Consider the following 19,790-nt stretch of genomic DNA (forward strand, 5'->3'; position numbering starts at 1 on the left):
GTTGACTTCTGACATTCCATGTTCTTAGAGTGTAAGAAAGATCTGTTTATGTAGTTTGTTTTGAAAATGTGCCAATGCCTGTATATTAACAAGATTTAAAAAAATAAAGTTGTATGAAACGTGGAATTTATTGATCTCTGGGGGAGTGTGATACACTGTATTACAGCTGAGCCATTAGTCTTGTCGCTTCATCAACGTTAGCTGGTTCATGTTCATGGTGCTTCTGAAGAATCAAAAGGAAGGAAGTTAAAACCAAAACCAAACACCTAAGTACAGACCAAAACTCCCTGAATACAAACTGTTGCCTAGTTTAATTCCTCTGGTTTACTTGTTTACCTTTGGAAATATAATACGTTTCATATTTAGACTTAATGTGTTGAATGACTGAATGTACCATATACAACAAAATGATAAGTAAAAATTACTACACTGGAATTCTAGTGGAATTCTGTATATAGTGTAAACTTTATAATGAAGCAATTGTTTTTCACTATATCGAATAAACATAAGAATAAATAGATATTTTCTAGGGCTGAGACCTTGAAGAAATTTTTGTGGCAAACTTTTCTGTGAATTATAGAATTGTTTTTCTGAAGGAGCTTTAGAGCCTGTACAAGACTTTGGTTGGAAGACAATTCTGGCACACCTGGAATGTCTTGCATTATTGGGCACTGAGAACAGTGTACGATAACTAAGCTTACAGGGTGATGTTTTCCTTCACAAACAGGTTAGAATGGGGTCTCTGGTATGAGGAACCTGTTACACACAAAAAAGCAAATTTTGTGGAACATTCAATAAATATGCCTTTGCATGGCTGTTAGATTCAGTCCACAGAGCCTATATATCTCCTTGATTCCAGCAAAGTCTTGATTCATCCTTGAGTGACCCTCTCTGATTGTAGCATGTGACCCAGAACAAGGACAACTTACACTTCAAGAGTAATTTCAATTATTCTTCAATGCATCAGCCAAGAAAGCAACTAAGTTCTACTTACCAGCTCTTTCTGCACAGATTTAAGAGAGAGACTTTTTGAAAAGTTTGCAAGTTCTTTCTGTATATTTACAAAAGCTCTGTTCATTCTGTTGACTTTTTCATGATTCATAATGTTTATCTGTTAAGAAAAAAATCCACAGTCTCATAACTATCAGAGATAAAATGTTCTCATCTTTTTATCTTGTTAAGCATAAACAAGTTAAAGTACTGGACTGCCTAGATTAAGTAAGCTATACCCTTTTCCTATACATGTCATGCATGTGGCACACACACACACACACACACAAATTTAATTTATGTATATGAGTACACTGTAGCTGTCTTCAGACATCAGTGGGCATAGGATGGTTGTGAGCCACCATGTAGTTGCTAGGAATTAAACTCAGGACCTCTGGAGGAGCAGTCAGTGCTTTTAACCACTGAGCCATCTCTCCAGCCCACAAAAATGTTTTTTAAAAAAGAAAAGCATATAAATTCTTTACTAAACTGATAATTCACATGAAAACTACAGTTACCTTAGGAAATTTAGTCAGAAAGTCTGGATTTTTAATAATAATCATGTAGATTTACCTTACACTCAAGATTTTAAAGATATAAACATTAAAATATGTGATCTGGGATTAGAAAGATGGCCCAGGGGACCCAAGTGCAGTTTTCAGGAACCACATTGGTATGGATCATAACTGTCTCTAATTCATGTCTATAGGATCTGACACCCTCTTCTGGACTCTACAGGCCCACATCGTAGTGACACGTGTGACCATTTCTGGCATGGTGCTTAACTCTCAAGGAACCTGGGTTAAACGCTTTTAGTCCCTTCAAACAGTAAACTCGTGAGTCCTTTTCTGGATTACTTTCTCTAGATGGATGTTCCAGTATCCCTCTTGAATCTAAGCACAGAGAAGAAATGGTGCATTAAACACTGCTACCAGCTTCTCAAAAGCCTCTGGCTCCTTTGTACCACCATAAGATAACCAGTACTCCCCCCTGACTACTGTGACCCAGAAACACAGTTGCTTCTTTGTGAAATTTTCAAAACACTGACTCCGACCACTATATGTATGGAATCACTGATTAGTCTAATGGCCTGTTCATCTCAAGGTCCTGAGCTGTAGGACCTTTTTCACAATCGACCTCTACCCTCTGCTCTTAATAGACACCTTCAGTTCATTTGTTCTAGTCACAATAGGTGTTCACTCAAAAACTTATTCCAGTCCTCACAGTTCACCTTATTCCTTCCCTAGCAAACTGTTGTTCAATCGCTTCATTATAGTGAGTTCTTTTCTCCCTCTTTTATCCCTTGGTAACCTGGCTAAGCACCTGAGTCCAGATCTTAAGCTAAAGTTACAACTAGCTAACTGGCTTCATTACCACAAATTTTAGTTTATCATTACATCAAGTCTAAAAAACCTACTTTCTGAAGACATGAACTCTAGGCTACCTATTAGACCCTTCCTCTCATCCATCAGCTTATGTAAAAGTTCTCATATATCACAACAAACTTATCTTCCTTAAATAGACCACATTCTTTTCTCGCTTTGAGTAATGAATGTTCTTAGTAGATGCTGCTCCCAGAATTCCCCAGCTCTGGGGAGTTAATTCCTCATCTTCATTCAGGTCCTTTAAACTACAAAGACAACCCTGTGGAAAACTCCAGATTTACTCCAGCTTTACTTCCTCTATAGTTAAGGAATCACAGATCTCCTTTAGAAACTATATCCTAGTTCTTGAGAGAAACAAAAGTCGAGCCTTTTTGGTTTTACAGGTATTTGGGGGAGGGGGGTTAAGACAGGGTTTCTCTGTTGAACAGCCCTGGCTGTCCTAGAACTCACTTTGTAGACCAAGCTGGCCTTGAACTCAGAGATCTGCCTGTTCTTGCTTCCCCAGTGCTGAGATTAACGGTGTGTGCCATCACTGCCTGGCCAAAAGTGAGTTTTTAATGGACTGTTATTACAACTATTACATCCTAGGAAGCTGGCTCATTATTTAAGGTATGAACCATTGTAAAAGTATGATCTACTTAATCAAGAAAAACTTTTCTCATATATTTTAATGTATAAAGACTTATAATTTTGTGTGTGTGTACGCGCGCGCGCATCTGCATAAGTTTATGTCTACCATGTGCATAAAGAGTGCCACAGAGGCCAGACAAGGATATCATATTTCTAAAACTGGGGTTATAGTCATTTGTGAGGCATGGTAATCTGCAAAAGGCAATAAATGTTCTTAATGCTAGGCCATCTCTCAAGCACCTATTTTGAAGAATAAGAATGTATTTCAATCAAATTCTTCATTTTATAGCCTTTAAAACTTCAGTCTATTAGCTATCAAGCTGCTGGCTTAGATTGTACACCTTTGCTAGTGGAATTTTGAATATACTCGGTGAAGTAGTAAGAACTATTCTCCATACTGTCTTAACAGTGATTTCTATAGTTTCATACAGCTTAGAAGGCTACTGTGTAGGACCTCCTATGTGTAGTTGAGTGGAGAGGTTGGGTTTATGCCCCTCTTAAATTTGTATTTTAAGAGGGAGGGTATTTACCTTAATATTTTTAAAATGTGTTGCCTAGTACAAAAGGGTATTAGTTTCTGATGTAAGTAACAAAACCCATTGTTAGTTTACATTTTGCTTGTAAAACAATAATGTCAGAATACTTAAATACTCACCTTCTTAAGGTTAGTAGTAACTGGTTTTGCCTTGTTCTTAGCCTTGGAAGTTTTGTGGCTGGCTATATGAAATACATTTCTGGACTTCTGTCCTTTTAGTTTGTTCTTGGCCATTGTCTAGAAAAAGAAAGGGGTTCAGTTAAACTGCTTATGTTTTGCACTGCAAATCAATTTAAAATTTTAAAGTCCATCCTAGTTGTAATTATTTTAGAAGTTGTTACATAAAATCCCTCCTCACTCCTAGACATTTTGCCAGGTTTTGAGACATGAGGCACACATATCTCAATCCTTCCTACATCTCTAGCACCAGGTCTGAGACACCTAGTTAAGGTCTATTGGTTGAACTTGGTATTACCAACACATACAAGCCAACAATCCTTTGTGGTAAATAGCATTACCCCCTTTTTACAAATCTAAAGCCGTACAAGTTAGACTAGAAGTCATTATGTTATACTGCTTCTCTCGTGATCAAAGAACTGCTACACTTCCTGCTTCTCTTTGATGAGATCATAAACAAAATCATGCCAGGCACCTGTCATAAGTATTTGCTGAAGTCTGGTATCTTCACTTCCACTATATGTGTCTGGCTAATTTTCTGCTGCAACTCTAGCCTACAAAGACTCATGTTTATTTATCTTTCTCTTTACTGAAAGTTTCCCAAAATTTTGCACAAGTCAGCTGCACACAGTGGCAATTTTTATACAGTATGAAATGATAAGCTGTCCAGAAACTGAAAACATCAGTGGTTATCCTGACATACATGGAGCGATATGCCCTGGTCTATTACAGCCTTGGTATTCTTGACTCTGACATAAAATCTATTACATCTTCCCTTTCCATTTTGCTTGGATTTTATTCCATTTTGCTTTGGCTAAAACTTCCACCAATACAGCCTCAGTATGCATACACAGGGAATATGCATCTCCAATGAATATACAATACTTAAGACAGGTGCCTGGCATGTTTTTATCTCATCAAACAATATGCATACACAATATGCATATATATGTTCCCATGTATACAACACACACATACACACACACTTGAACCCTTACTACTGCTTAAAAATATAACAGAAAATACATGATTATGGGAGTAAAAAGTAGCTAAGAAGTCATTCAACCTATGTTATCTAATACCCCCATTTAGTATTCACTAATCATTTACTAAAGTATTACTTAAGTAATAAAGAATGGATACGTAAGTACACACATACAGCCAGATATGTATTCTACATGCTCATATACTAACATCAACATGAAGCATACAAAGGTAGTAAGTGTTACAGACTCGAATGACGAGCAACGCTTACTAAGATGGAAACACAGAAAGGTTCGAGAAGACCAACAGCCCAACTGAAGCCAGGCTTTGGGAAAACTGCTATTTTAAAATTGTGATGAAGACACTGTTAAAACACCCTGCCAAGGGATGGCCGCAAGGTTTCAGGCCTGGACACCCCTGTGGCTCTATTCCCCGCGAGGACTAGGCAGTCGATAGAGGACTAGAAGTTGGTAGAACAGAGCCTCGGAACCGCCGCGGCCAGCAGTCTCACCACGCCCCGCCTCGACCCCAAACTCTTCACCCCCGCGCTCCGAAAGTCCCCATTAGCTTCTCACCAAAGTTCACGCGGCTGTTCAGGTTCGCAGTGACGCCACCCACAAGCTCAGGACACAGGAAGTTCCGGGAAGAGGAGCCAATCAAGTGAGCGCTTTCCAGCCGTGACCCCACCCTCCCCGAGCGGGGCCACGCCTCTTATCCCCGCCCTTCACAGTGGGCCAACGCAGCGGAGCCCGGCCTTTTTTATCCGTGACCCCGCCCACTCCGAAGGGACCGCCCTCAAAGGGGAGGAGGAGTCAACTCCCGGGTGCTCGGCCTACTAGCTCGGCCCGGACGTTTTTCACAGGTTTGAGCTGGTACTTGGGAAGAGGCCTCCCACCCGGTGAGGTTCCACCCACCGCCTCGCTGGCATCCCGCGCCTTTGACCCACGGAAGGCGAGAAAGACTAGAGGCTTCTCACCAGAGAAGCCTGGCCTGCCGGCCTTAGGTGCTCGTTGTCACCTATCGAAACCGCGGGCCACGCAGCGTCCAGGAGGTGGCGCTACGACCGCGGGCGGAGTCTGTACACTGAAGAAAAAGTTCACATCCTTTTCATGTTACTTTCTTGTTCCAAAATGAAAATTTCCTACAGCACAGCGATGTACAAGAAGTCATTCATGATGATATATATATATATATATATATATATATATATATATATATATATATATATATATACATATATGTGCAAAATAAGGACGTTTAGGAAACTCGGACAAAGCCCCTTCACTTTCGCTCTTTGTGGAGCTGCACGTTTCCGTTAAGGTGTTTCAGAAAAATCTATCACATTTTGCAAGGGGCTATTCACATTGCTGTTTCCACATGTTTCTACTTATTTCGTAGACGTCACGGGGAAAACAGTTTCCAAAGAAACGAAGTGTTTGCAGTTACATGTAAATTTGTATCTTAGAAGCATTCTGCCTGCTGTTTGCTCCATAGCAAAATAATGCAATCATCCCACCCACTTCTGCATGAAGGTCCCACTGAGGTCCAGGGCTTAAGCAGTCCACAGAACTGACATCCTCTCAAGTCCCACTTCCACTAAATCTGTCCTTCATCTCCTTGTAGATAGGTCAACTTTTACATTGAATCAAATACCTGTCACAGGATAAATTCTGGAAGGAAATGTAATAGCCTATTAACACACATTTTGTATTCCTTTAAAATCTCTACTCTTTTCCCCCCGGGGGGGGGGGTTGGGGGTGTGTGCTTTGCTTTGTTTTTCGTAAAAGGGTTTTTCTGTGTAGCCCTGCCTATGCTCGAGCTAGCTCTGTATACCAAGCTGGCTTTCAACTCACAGAGATCCATCCTCCTATCTCTCTGCCTGGCCAGTGCTGGGATTAAAGGAGTGTGCCACCACCACCCAGTTGTGCAAAGGTATTCAATTTGTATTCAAAATACCGTGGAGCTCTAAAAAGTAGTAATAAATACCTATGAAGCTCAGTAATGGTGTCCTTGGATTAGATCCCCTTGCCCCAAGCAAGGTTAAAAAAAAAAAATGAAATAAAAGTCTACCTCGTGGAAGTGATGCTTTAAGTAACCAAACTTAACAGAAACACGTTAAATTAGTTTGCAAAACCAGAGTTACAAATGCTGATGCAAAGCAGAGCGGCGTGATTCCGTCCCTTGAATGTGAAGTTACTGACATCTGTGTGCAAGGCAAAGCAACTTAGGTAAAAGGAAGCCATTACGGCTGCAAAATCTGCACAATGTAGCTTTTAGTTTAAAATGGTGACATTGGGCTACATATACCAAAGGAAAAACATAGTTGTACAGGTAAAAACCATTATACAAGGCAAGGAGACATCAGTTTCTGTGTTATCCTCAAGCAGCTAACAAGGCAAGGTAGGAAAAGTTTATTTCCCTCTGCCGCCTACGAGGATGGCTATGGCCTGCTTCAGACACTGGTCATTCGCTCAGTGCCTTTTCTGGGTAACCACTTTTTAATCACATTAAGAAGTCCTTGTCGGACCACTCTAGTTGGGAGGCTGCTGTTTGGGCTTCGTGTTGACTCAACAGAATGCCGTGGAACTGGGCTTCAAGCAGCCATCTTATCCAGCAACCGGGAAGAGCACGGAGGCACCACGAAGGAAAAAACAACTGGACTTTCGAAGTATGGCCGGGCAGTATGACTGGTTTAAGTACGGTAACCAGAAAGCTTACACTACCTTTTGATTTCCTGGGTACAGTCTTAGCTGGAAGAATAATCTTCAACTATCAGAGAAAAGATCAGGCATACCTGGACTTTTATTTTTCTATTTTTTTTTTTTTTTTTTTTTTGTACCTGGAGGGATTTTGACTCTATTACTTATTTCTAAGAATTGTGTAGAGTCAGTGAATTATAAATCATAATAGAGTGTTACTATGATAAAGATCAGGAGATTGTTGACTCAAATGCCATTCGATTCTGTGAAGCAGATGACCTGTAAAATATAGGGGGAAAATGGTGACTTTTCAAAGTCTTTAAAAACATTTACAAAGATCGTATTATCACGGTTTATTGCTAACACAGGCTGGCTCAAAGTTTCAGGCGCACTGACTTGGCCTCCCCAGTTGCTGAGATTACAGGCACATACCACCTCACACAGCTGTCCTGCAATTTTTTTAACAGCCTTGAAGATGGCTAAAATCATATATCCCATACATACCTATTTTAGTTATTTGTCTCAATGCTTAAACAACAACATAAAAACAAAAAAAAAAAAAACCTGACAAATGTAGCTCAGGGAAGGAGTGATTTTGGCATGCAGACCTGTGTGGTAGGAAGTAATCACAGCAGAACCTGGAAGCATCCACAGTCAGGAAGCAGAGAGATAATTTGCAGCCACTACTCAGTCCCTTTCCCCCTTTTTATGCAGTCTGTGAGTCCAGACCAGGGAACAGAATTTCCCATTCACCGGGGACCTTCACTATCAAATAACTAAATCTAAAGCAGCCTTCACAGACAGAGGTTCATTTTCATGGTGATTGGAAATCTTATCAAGTCGGCATGGCTGACTATCACATCTTTCAAAAACCTTAGTTGTCCTGCAGAGATTCACCAGTGGCTTCATTCATATAGGCCCACTCTGAAGCAACTATCTTGAAAGCAACTCAAGGGTTAAAGAAAAGCAAAAGAGATCACAAATAATTAAAAACACCTGTGACCAAAGTCATAGCTGTCTAAGGAGCAAAGCCTTGTCCCGATCAGCCCATTAATCTACTTATCTCACTCTCCTGAGTGGTTTCATTCTCCTAAAATAGTCTGAACACCCAGTGTCTTAGTTAGGGTTTCCATTGCTGTGAGCAGACTCCATGACCAAGGCAACTCTTATACAGGACAACATTTAATTGGGGCTATCTTATAGGTTTAGAGTTCAGTCTATTATCATCAAAGCAAGAAGCACGGCAGCATGCATGGTGCTTAGAGGAGCTGAGAGTTCTGCATCTTCATCCAAAGAAAGCTAGGAGTGGACTGTCTCTTCTCAACTGGGTGGAGCTTCAAAGCCCACCCCTACAGTGACACACTTCCTCCAACAAGACCATAACTCCTAATAGTACCACTTCCTGGGCAATCATATCTAAACCACCACACCCAGGCTCTGTGGGACCTAAAAGGAGGTAAGATATTTGTTCTCTTCAAGTGGTCACTATAATCTAGATTACGGGTACACAAGGATAATGATTTTTAGCAATGTCTACAAAGACTAAAGAAGTAATTCTAAATTCTAGAAACCTATTTGTTGGGGCTTAGGAGTTGCTCCACAAACCACATAAATGACAATCTCAATCAAACAGGGATAGTTTATTGAGCATTCATCCCAGCACTACTGGATTAGAGCTGCAGACCAGACTTGAGAACTGACTGTGACCCCTAGCCAGACAGTACAGAACTTTAAAGCATGAAATCACAAACATCTGTTCCAAGTTACTCCACCAATCAGAATTTAAAAACAGAGAACTTCCTTGAGAAAATGTCTTTGTTGTATCCTTATCTTGTTCCCATTTCTTAGGTTGTTCAGCTGTGGTGGGGTGACTTCACTTGCCTAGTAGTCGTGTCTTAACTTGACAACCAGAATGTCAGTTACCCACTGTCTTAGTTAGGGTTTCTACTCCTGCACAAACATCATGACCAAGAAGCAAGTTGGGGAGGAAAGGGTTTATTCAGCTCACACTTCCACATTGCTGTTCATCACCAAAGAAAGTCAGGACTGGGACTCCAGCAGGTCAGGATGCAGGAGCTGATGCAGAGGCCATGGAGGGATGTTACTTACTGGCTTGCTTCCCCTGGCTTGCTCAGCTTGCTTTCTTATAGAACCCAGGTCTAACAGCCCAGGGATGGCACCACCTACAATGGGCTGGGCCCTTCCACCTTGATCAGCCTTACAGCTGGATCTCATGGAGGCATTTCCTCAGCTGAGGCTCCTTTCTCTGTGATAACTCCAGCTTGTGTCAAGTTGACACAAAACTAGCTGGTACACCCACATACATGTCTTGTTCTGTCAAGTACAATGTCAGTTCCCACAGAAATCTTAGGAACTTAAAACATTTGACCCACATACAAAATTGAAGTCTTATTCCAAATGGCTTCTTTAATTGGTGCCTTCCTCATATTCTGGGGACCATTCAAGAGATAGTGAAGGCCATAAAAGCTTATACATATGTGCAGAAAGTGCTCATGGAAGGTTTATTCAGGTCCAACTTTATTGTGGTTAACTATACAAAGCAGTTGACCTCTAAGTGACCTCTGCTGTCAATTGTAGAGCATAAGAGAACATGCAATCAACTTGGGTATAAGAAAGTTTCTTGGTAGCAGCATATGAGGAAGTTTTCATGTAGCAGTAATATCAGCATAAAATGGCTGGGTGAACGTGTAACAGTTACTCAGGCCTGAACACTGTTAAGGCTATGATTTGATTATCTTTTTAAAAAATCTACAAATTACAGCAAGAAGGCCAGGTCTAAACCAGTATTCACTTAAACAAAAGATTTATTTATTTTAAGTATATGAGTTCACTGCAGCTGTCTTAAGAAATACTAGAAGAGGACATCAGACCCCATTACAGATGGTTGTGAACCACCACGCGCTTCCTGGGAACTGAACTCAGGACCTCTGGAAGAGCAGTCAGTGTTCTAACCACTGACCACCTTTCCAGCCCCATTGTTCACTGTTACACAGCCCACACACTACAAATGATTTTGCATTTTGAAAAGGAGAAGAGTGAAAGTGAGAACAACATGTGATAGTGAGCGGTCTATTAAATCTATGTGTAGGTAGCTAGTGTTTCATGACACACAACCAAGGTCATTGTGCTGCTGTCTGCATTCAATGCCCACCGATAGCGCACAGAACCAAGCTCACTGTGCTGGTGTCTGCATTCAATACCCACCGATAGCGCTCAGTGAGAAATTCCAGCAGGACCACAGAGCATTAAAAGCCTAAAATACCTTCTGGTCCTTTACCAACTTCAAAGCTTTTAAAACTTTCATTCACTGCTGTAGTAGAGGATGAACATCCAAGTGTAATTGGTTGAATCATTTGGGATTTGCACTTGAAGCTAGAGACAATCGCAAAGAACTAAACGCACATTTCGACACGAAATTCCACGAATTTGACCACCTTGCTGTTGATGATTAAGGATGATGTTCATGTTCAGATCTGTTGAGGACCCCTTTTTTTAGAGAGAGCAATGAAAAACTGAAAACTGAGAAAATGAAAAGATGTTGCTAAGGGCCTTGTGAGAAAGTTTAAGGTCTATGTCTCCTGTCACTCGCTGCTCTTGCCTTGGGAGCAGTGGCCTACAATTTTCACTAATACTGTCACAGAAGGCTGTGTCCTCTTGTCTTCAAATGGATTAGACAATGTTGTCTACATCCCATTGCAACTAAAAGCATTCTTCTCTACCAGTTTATATATTCATAATTTTGTTTATATCAGTATGGGATTGTGGGCTCCTGTCCTATGCAGTAGATTAAAATATTTTATTTTATTTTATTTATTATATATAAGTACACTTTTGCTGTCTTCAGACACACCAGAAGAGGACATCAGCTCTCATTACAGATGGTTGTGAGCCACCATGTGGGTGCTAGGATTTGAACTCAGGACCTCTGGAAGAGCAGTCAGTGTTCTTAACCACTGAGCCATCTCTCCAGCTCGATTAAGATCCTTTTATTGTAACTATTTTAATGTTCACACTGCTCAGCTTGGGCCCCTAAGCAAGCATTCAGCTGTCACATGCCCTTACCTGCATTCTTTGACAACCTCTTTCTTTCTAGTGCAACAACATATTCTAGACTCATCTGACATTTGTGCTTTACTAACCCTAAAACCAATCATGTGTCTGTAGAGCCCTGGCTTCCTTTAGTTAAGAATATGTAGAAACCAAGAATAGGGGTGTATGCTTTCTGTCTCAGTGGACAGAGCTGGCCAATATAAGCCTCATGTACATAGTACTTGTCTATAAACACAATACAACTCAACACTGTCTTGTATAATCCAGCCATTTTGATAATCCAGTCACTTGCTCTACTCTCTTTGGACCTCCTGGCTGCTGAACCTGGTTCCCCTCTTGCCCCTCTCTTCTTCCCACTCTCCTCATGTAGCACAGCTCAGTCTGGCCAAGCCATACCCATTCTGGACTCTCCCAGGTGTCCCTGCCTCTGACTATGCTCTCTCCCTTTTATCTATAATAAGCTTTTTCCTCCACCATACTCAGAAGCACTCATGTCTGGTGTGTGTGTGTGTGTGTGTGTGTGTGTGTGTGCGTGTGTGTTTTAAGCCAGGATATATTTTGTAGAGCATGGTGTGATGAGGTAGGAGAGGGTACATCAGCAGGCCCATGCTGAGGTAGCCTCCACCACACCCCCAACCCTGTGGTACCAGCCATAGACATGTCTAGTATAGAATAGAGTTTGTTTAGGGACATGGGAAGGGGAGTTGAGAAGGGAGGAGAGGTTGGGAGGGAGGGAGGGAGGGAGGGAGAGAGAGAGAGAGAGAGAGAGAGAGAGAGAGAGAGAGAGAGAGAGAGAGAATGAATATAAGAGGCTGGCCAGGAACATGTGGAGAAAGAGGTCAGATAGTCAGAGAGAGAAAATGGGCAGAGATAGCAAGGAGGGACCAAACAGTGCCTTTCATAGCAAGCCAGGCCTACCTGACTATTGCCACGGAGCTGTTGCTCAGAGTAGAAGGAACGCCAACAATGCCCGTTCTTTGTTATTCCCTTTTCTCGCTCATCCAAGGACCTTTCCTTTCTTGTTTTTCTTTTTATTTATTTTTTCATTCAGTAACAAGGACGCTCTTGAATATGAAATATTAAGGGGAAGTCAAATAAATATCACAAAGATGATAGAAAATATCCAAGAGGTATATGAACTTTTTTCCTATTTTTATGGTACTGAATTATAATTCAGGCAATGGTTTAAAATTAGAGAAATTACACAGTATTTAACAGATACGTGCTACAAACAGAAAACCACCAAAAATAAAGAAGACAGTGTACCATAAAATTACATTTTGACATTTTAAATTTTAGGACAACAAAGGGTTTTTTTGTTTTGTTTTGTTTTTTAAAGTGTTATACAGTGCTTTATAATAATCAAGTTTAGTTGAGAATGTAAACTCTCAAGCTAAGACTTGATAATATTTGACTCTGGAAAAATTTTTCGGAATATGAAAATGAGCAACATTCTGACCTAATCCACATTCTCATTATCTCTACTTTAATCCCTTCCTAAGTGGTCTGTTCAATTAAATAGACAGAAGATAAAGTGTTAACCAGATCTGTCATTCCTGTCCCAAACTCTCCTGAGCCCATTCAGAAGGAGAGAAAGAGAGAGAGGGAGAGAGGGAGAGAGAGAGAGAGAGAGAGAGAGAGAGAGAGAGAGAGAGAGAGAGAGAGAGAGAGAAAGAGAGAGAGAGAGAGAGAGGGAGGGAGGGAGGGAGGGAGGGAGGGAGGGAGGGGGAGAGAGAGACAGAGAGAGAGAGAGACAGAGAGAGGGAGGGAGGGGGAGAGAGAGAGAGGAGGAGGGAGAGAGAGGGAGAGAGAGAGAGAGAGAGAGAGAGAGAGAGAGAGAGAGAGAGAGAGAGAGAAACCTTTCAAGAGTTCTTTTGGCCCCTGCTACTTCCTTATTGCTCATCAGTCCCACCGGACACGTTTCTGTTCTTTGACCTTTCAATCTAGAACACTCCCTCAAGGCATAGCTAGAGATGAGAGAGTTTACTTTTGCAGAAGTTTAGAGTCCATCCTGAAGGGAAATCAGGCTAGGAGGGACCCAGACCTGAAGGCCTAGAAGGAACGATGCTTCTTGGCTTGTTCTTTGCTGGCTTGCTGTTCTTACAACTGGGTATTACCCTCAGGAGGCTGAGAAAACATTTCACAGTGTTCCCCTATCGGCCACTTTAACAGAAGCATTTTCTCAAGTGAGGTTTTCTCTTTTCAGATGGCCCTCTTTACATGTGGGCAAACAACAACAAAAGCCCACCATCATGCAGGATGACCTGGGAAGCTCTATGTAGACCTACACTAGCTTCATACACACAGAAGTTTGCCAGTCTGTGCCTCTTGAGTTTTGGGATTAAAGGCATGCATTGCCATGCCTAGCTGATTTGTATAGGTTTCCGATGCTAGCACATTTTACACAAGCAGGCCTTCTCATCTTGCTTTGTTTGACACTGTTTTAGTGTTCTAATGCTGCATAGTCGTAACAAATCACCAGTCATTTTAGAAGCTCAAAGTAACAATCATTACCTTCCATTTCACAATATCTGGATTTAGAGTTTGGCAAGAGTTAGTCTGTGAGAACATAGTCCACAAATGAAGCTGTGTAAGATGTTTGAGAGCTGGAGCATCTGCTTCCAAGGAGTTTCATGGACATCTGAAAGCTGGTCCCCACTAGACTCAGGATGGCCCAAGTTCTTACCAGGGAACCTCTTCACAGAGCTATCCCATGTCCTCATGACATGGTAGCTAGTGCATAAAGTCCCAGTGTCGCAATATCAGGGAAAGCTGGCGGTTTTTATGAATGGAATTTGAAATCACCACCGTTGCTTTTATTCCTTTCATGTGTTACACATGCCAACTTCAGTGCGATGAGGAAGATGACTCACAAAGAACTGAAAACATGATGAGGTCATTGTGAATGATGTAGTAGGCTGACCAGTGCCGCCTCTAGCTCACTATCCTGAAACAGTGGCTGGCGCATAAATGGAGCTCAAGTTTTTTAAACAGATGAGTGGCTCATTTTAATATATTTCCATAAAGCCCTTTCCCCCAGTGCTATTCAGAAAGACAGAGAAAACTAAAGGAGAGTTGAGTTATGAAGGAAATATTCTGAAGGACCCTAAAGGCTTTTATAGTCTCACACCCTCCTTACAGCTTCCCCCTCCCACTGAGGGTCTTACAGCTCCTCTCTCCCACTAAGGGCTTTTGTGGTCCCATGCCCTCCAGGAATGAGTGCTTCAACCTTATCTGAGCAGTCCCTGGAATGTAGGGGAAGAACCTTAATATATGACCCAGGTAGGTGCCAAGCAATAATATTCCGTCCCGGGGAGAAGTGTCTTATCTGGGAAGCCCTGGAATGTAGGGCATAGGTCCTGAGATACAACCCAATCGATTTAAAAGTCAACTAAACCCACCAATGACTGCATGCCTAGTCACCATTGCTGTAGCCCACCCATTGCTAAGTGTATAAAAACTATACTGATGGGGGGCTTGTGGTTGCCTCTCCTCTGGATGTAGGCCATCCCAGTGCAATGGACTAATAAACCTCTTGCTTTTGCATCAATCCCCGATCTCTTATCTCATTCATGGGAGCCTCAGATAGATAAGACTCAATTTGGGTCTTACAATTTAACTCCATTTGGATGCCTTAAATTCAAATTGGAGTGGTTGAGTACAATTCAATGGACCTATAACTGTGCTGTCAGGGCTGGAGAGATGGCCCTGTGGCTATGAACAAGTGCTGCTGTTGCAGAGGACCTGGGTTTGATTTTCAGCAGCCACACCGACAGCTCACAACTGTCTGTAAATCCATTTCCAGGCAATATAACTTTTCCTCTTCAGCTCGCTGTGGCTACCTGCTTGAAGGTGGAACACATACACACAAGAAATAAAAATAAATTTCAGAACTAATGCTTTCCAGGAGCCAGTGACCTCATGTGGATGGTCTGAACTGAGATATGCAATTAAGTAAACAGCAGATTTAAAGCATATTGTGTGTGAAAAGGGACATAAAAGAAAGGTCTGAGTGTACTGCCGCCATGGTGCCAAATGGCTCATTGTAACAATTTATTCACTGTAACGTAGAGTGGATATGTAGAGATAGATGGAATGAATGCTCTGGGAGTTTCTAAAGAGAAGCACATTCGGAAGTCAACCTGTAGTCTAAGGCTGGATTCACACCGTAGAGGGAGCTGTGGTTATAGCCCGGTCAGTAGCAGAATTGCCTAATCAAGAGCTGGCTCGCGGTTGCCAAGCAGTGAGAGAGTTCCAGTGCAGGAACTGGGGAAGGTAGGGCTGGTGTGAGAACCCACAAGAGTGCTACAGGATAGGAAGCACAAGCTGGAAGGCCGCTTTCCTTTCCCTCAGGCTCCGGACCCCATGGCTGAGGCGGCGGCGTGAGGAAGGAGTCCGCGTCCGCGGTGGCCGAGGCGGTGGCCGGCTCCAGGCCGGGTTTTGGCGCCCGCCCGCCCGCCCGCCTGCTGCCTCCGGGCGGCTCCCGAACCCCAGCCCCCTTCGATCAGCCTCTCACTCCGTCTCCATACGTCTCAAGATGGCGGCCAATGTGGGATCGATGTTTCAATACTGGAAGCGCTTTGATTTCCAGCAGCTGCAGAGGGAACTTGACGCCACCGCAACGGTACTGGCAAACCGGCAAGATGAGAGCGAACAGTCCAGGAAGCGGCTCATTGAGCAGAGCCGAGAATTCAAGAGGAACACTGCAGAGGATTTACGAAAGCAGGTAGCGCCGCTTCTTAAGAGCTTCCAAGGGGAGGTTGACACACTGAGTAAAAGAAGCAAAGAGGCAGAGGCAGCCTTCTTGACTGTGTACAAGAGACTGATTGATGTTCCAGATCCTGTACCAGCCCTGGACCTCGGGCAACAGCTGGAAATAAAAGTGCAGCGTCTACGCGACACTGAAACCGAGAACCAGAAACTTAGGGAAACGCTAGAAGAGTACAACATGGAGTTTGCCGAGGTGAAAAATCAGGAGGTTACGATAAAAGCACTTAAGGAGAAAATCCGAGAATACGAGCAGACCCTCAAGAGTCAGGCCGAGACCATCGCTCTGGAGAAGGAGCGGGAGCTACAAAAGGATTTTGCAGAGAAGGAGAGGAAGCTGCAAGAGACACAGATATCCACCACCTCAAAGCTGGAGGAAGCTGAGCACAAACTCCAGACTCTGAAAACAGCCCTGGAGAAAACTCGAACAGAATTATTTGACCTGAAAACCAAATACGATGAAGAAACTACTGCAAAGGCCGATGAGATCGAGATGGTCTTGACTGACCTTGAACGAGCCAACCAGAGGGCAGAGGTGGCACAGAGAGAGGCAGAGACTTTAAGGGAACAGCTCTCATCAGCCAACCGCTCTCTCCAACTGGCCTCGCAGATCCAGAAGGCTCCAGATGTGGCTCCAGAGGTGCTGACCCGATCCAACCTGGAAGTAGACTTGGCTGCCAAAGAGCGGGAGATTGCTCAGCTGGTGGAAGATGTGCAGAGACTCCAGGCCAGCTTCACCAAGCTGCGTGAGAATTCCGCCAGCCAGATCTCAGGGCTGGAGCAGCAACTGAACGCCAAGAACAGCACACTCGAACAACTGGAAGAAAAACTCAAAGGCCAGGCTGACTATGAGGAAGTGAAGAAAGAGCTGAACACCCTGAAGTCCATGGAGTTTGCACCATCGGAGGGAGCAGGGACACAGGACTCTACCAAGCCCCTGGAGGTTTTACTCCTGGAGAAGAACCGCTCGCTGCAGTCTGAGAACGCCACGCTTCGCATCTCCAACAGTGACTTGAGTGGGCGCTGTGCGGAGCTGCAGATCCACCTCACGGAGGCCACAGCTAAGGCTGTTGAGCAGAAGCAGCTGATCGCTCGCTTGGAGCAGGACCTCAGCACCGTCCAGTCCATCCAACGACCCGATGCTGAGGGAGCTTCTGAGCAAGGCCTGGAGAAGATTCCAGAACCCATCAAGGAGGCCACAGCTCTGTTCTATGGACCCTCAGTGTCATCCAGTGGGACCCTTCCAGAAGGTCAGGTGGACTCCCTACTTTCCATCATCTCCAGCCAGAGGGAACGTTTCCGCACCCGGAACCAAGAGCTGGAGGCCGAGAGCCGCATGGCCCAGCACACCATCCAGGCCCTGCAGAGCGAGCTGGACAGCCTGCGTGCCGACAACATCAAGCTTTTTGAGAAGATCAAGTTCTTGCAGAGTTACCCTGGCCGGGGTACCGGCAGTGACGACACGGAGCTGCGCTACTCCTCCCAATACGAGGAACGCCTGGACCCTTTCTCCTCCTTCAGCAAAAGGGAGCGGCAGAGAAAATACCTCGGCCTGAGCCCCTGGGACAAGGCCACACTTGGTATGGGGCGTCTGATTCTCTCCAACAAAATGGCCCGCACCATCGGCTTCTTCTACACCTTGTTCCTGCACTGCCTGGTCTTCCTGGTGCTGTACAAGCTGGCTTGGAGTGAGAGCTTGGACAGAGACTGTGCTGCCACCTGTGCCAAGAAGTTTGCCGACCATCTGCACAAATTCCACGAGAGTGACAACGGAGCAGCAGCTGGTGACTTATGGCAGTGACCCCCAGGCTCACCGGAGATGTGTTGGCTGCTGCCCCTGTCCCCTGCTTGATCAGCTGCTTCTAATGACGTAACGCCTTTCCCTCCCCATCCCACCAAAAAAAAAAAAAAAAAAAAAAAAAATCCCCCATGGAAACTGTCTCTGTCCTCGGATCCAACAACTGCCAGAAGCTCAGATCCCCTAGAACCTCTTTCAAAGGTTGTCATAGTCCCATTGGAGCCCTAAGATTCAAACAACTCTTAACACCCAGCTAGGCGGGGGGGGGGGGGGGGGGGGGGGCTGAGACTCCACCCTCTGTCTAGTCACCTGACCTGGGCTCCACCCACATCTGAACCTCTAGTCCTGGTGGCAGAGCTTTCTGACTGTGATACAGATTGTCACCTCCCACCCTGGCATTCCTATGGCTCTCTTAGGACCCTGCCACACAATAGAATAGGTGGGAGGCTCTTCTAGGCCTCAGGCTTTTTTTATCTGCCCTATTCCCCAGCAGGGCAGGAGGCGATTTGATAAACTTTAACGGCAGTCCCCAAGACCCGGAGTCCCACAAAGGGCGGGATGGTTTCCACTACCCCTTCCCTGCACCCAGAACATGATTTAAGTTCTGCTTGCTTCTTTAGCAAAATATTCTGGTTTCTAGAAGACTGTCCAACAAGGCCCCCGTGCCTCAGGCACCACAGACCATGGTCTGAGAGGCCTCAGCAAAACTTGTCCTGGGCCACGATACCAAGGCCAACTCTCAGGACCTCAGGCAGATCTTCCTCAGCTGGATTTGATCTTTTTCTTCAGCTTCGCATGAAATAAAGAATCAATGCAGCCACAAAAAAAAAAAAAAAAAAAAAAAGCACAAGCTGTGTGAAAGGTGTCACTGACTGCACAGGCTTCCTGTCAGGATGGTCAAGATGGGCAGGTGATGAGCAGCCTGTGAAGGGAGGCAGGGAATCTCCTTATCAGGATAGTGGCATGAGGTTGAACTGTAGGGAGTTTGGAAAGGAGTTGGCCACTAGGCTTGGCATAGGGCTCTGAACCTGCTGGGCCACTGTATACTGGCTACCCTGTGACAGCCCAGTGACAGGAGCTCAGCAGGAGCTATGCCCCTATCCTCACAAGAGCAGACACATGAGTTTCTCCCACTGAATGAGATAATGGTCCTCAAGGAATTGGAATTTCCCCAGTGGTTATTTGAATATGCTTGGCCCAAGGGAGTGGCACATTAGGAGGTGTAGCCTTGTTGGAGGAAGTGTGTCACTGTGTGGGTGGGCCTGACAACCCTCCTTCAGATGCCTAGAAGACAGTCTTCTGCCTACCTTCTGAACAAAATGTAGAGATCTTAGATCCTCCAGTGTCATGCCTGCCTAGATGCCTACATCATGGTGTTTTTTCACAGCAATGGAAACCCTAATTAAGACAGGGACTGGGGTTTTGCTGTGATAGGCCTGACCATGTTTTTGTTTGGAGGAATGTGAATTTTTTTTGGGACTTTACATTTGGAAACACATGAAATGCTTCAAATGGGACTTAATGGGTCATCCTAATAGAAATATGGAAGTCATTGGTGCTAATGGTGATTTGAACTCTGGAGATCTTATGATGTTTTGGTGAAGAATATTGTTGCTTTTTGCCCTTCTCTGAAGAGTCTGCCTTAGGCTAAGGTAAAAAAGATTTTGGTTAATTGCATTAAAAAGGAAGTATCAGGAAAGCCCAGCATAGACTGTGTATTCTGGTTTACTCTAATAAACAGTGATTTGATGAAG

At 43.9% G+C, this 19,790-nt stretch overlaps 2 protein-coding genes across 2 annotated transcripts; one reads left to right on the plus strand and one right to left on the minus strand.

Annotated features, from left to right (window-relative positions):
• Nucleotides 1–109: 109 nt before the first annotated feature.
• On the minus strand, nt 110–5,343 carry RBIS (ribosomal biogenesis factor). The gene is made up of 4 exons (XM_080929465.1): nt 5,277–5,343; nt 3,661–3,777; nt 995–1,111; nt 110–223 (listed from the first exon to the last, which is right to left on the minus strand). The coding sequence occupies exons 2-4, from the start codon at nt 3,772–3,774 to the stop codon at nt 161–163; spliced, it is 294 nt and encodes a 97-aa protein (XP_080785591.1). The 5' UTR covers nt 3,775–3,777; nt 5,277–5,343; the 3' UTR covers nt 110–160.
• Nucleotides 5,344–15,887: 10,544 nt separating this feature from the next.
• LOC308430325 (protein CASP-like) lies at nt 15,888–18,274 on the plus strand. The gene has a single exon (XM_080929458.1). The coding sequence runs from the start codon at nt 16,009–16,011 to the stop codon at nt 18,037–18,039; it is 2,031 nt and encodes a 676-aa protein (XP_080785584.1). The 5' UTR covers nt 15,888–16,008; the 3' UTR covers nt 18,040–18,274.
• Nucleotides 18,275–19,790: the final 1,516 nt, after the last annotated feature.

This window comes from Micromys minutus, assembly GCF_963924665.1.
Source record: "Micromys minutus genome assembly, chromosome: 15".
Taxonomy (NCBI): Eukaryota; Metazoa; Chordata; class Mammalia; order Rodentia; family Muridae; genus Micromys; species Micromys minutus.

What these genes read in the sequence shown, in the direction of transcription:
- RBIS (XM_080929465.1), bottom strand. Translation starts at nt 3,774, where the DNA reads ATGGCCAAGAACAAACTAAAAGGACAGAAGTCCAGAAATGTATTTCAT. An exon ending in TTACTACTAACCTTAAGAAG is followed by an intron (nt 1,112 to 3,660) that starts GTGAGTATTTAA and finishes TTTTCTTAACAG; the next exon opens with ATAAACATTATGAATCATGA. An exon ending in AATCTGTGCAGAAAGAGCTG is followed by an intron (nt 224 to 994) that starts GTAAGTAGAACT and finishes TTGATTCTTCAG; the next exon opens with AAGCACCATGAACATGAACC.
- LOC308430325 (XM_080929458.1), top strand. Translation starts at nt 16,009, where the DNA reads ATGGCGGCCAATGTGGGATCGATGTTTCAATACTGGAAGCGCTTTGAT.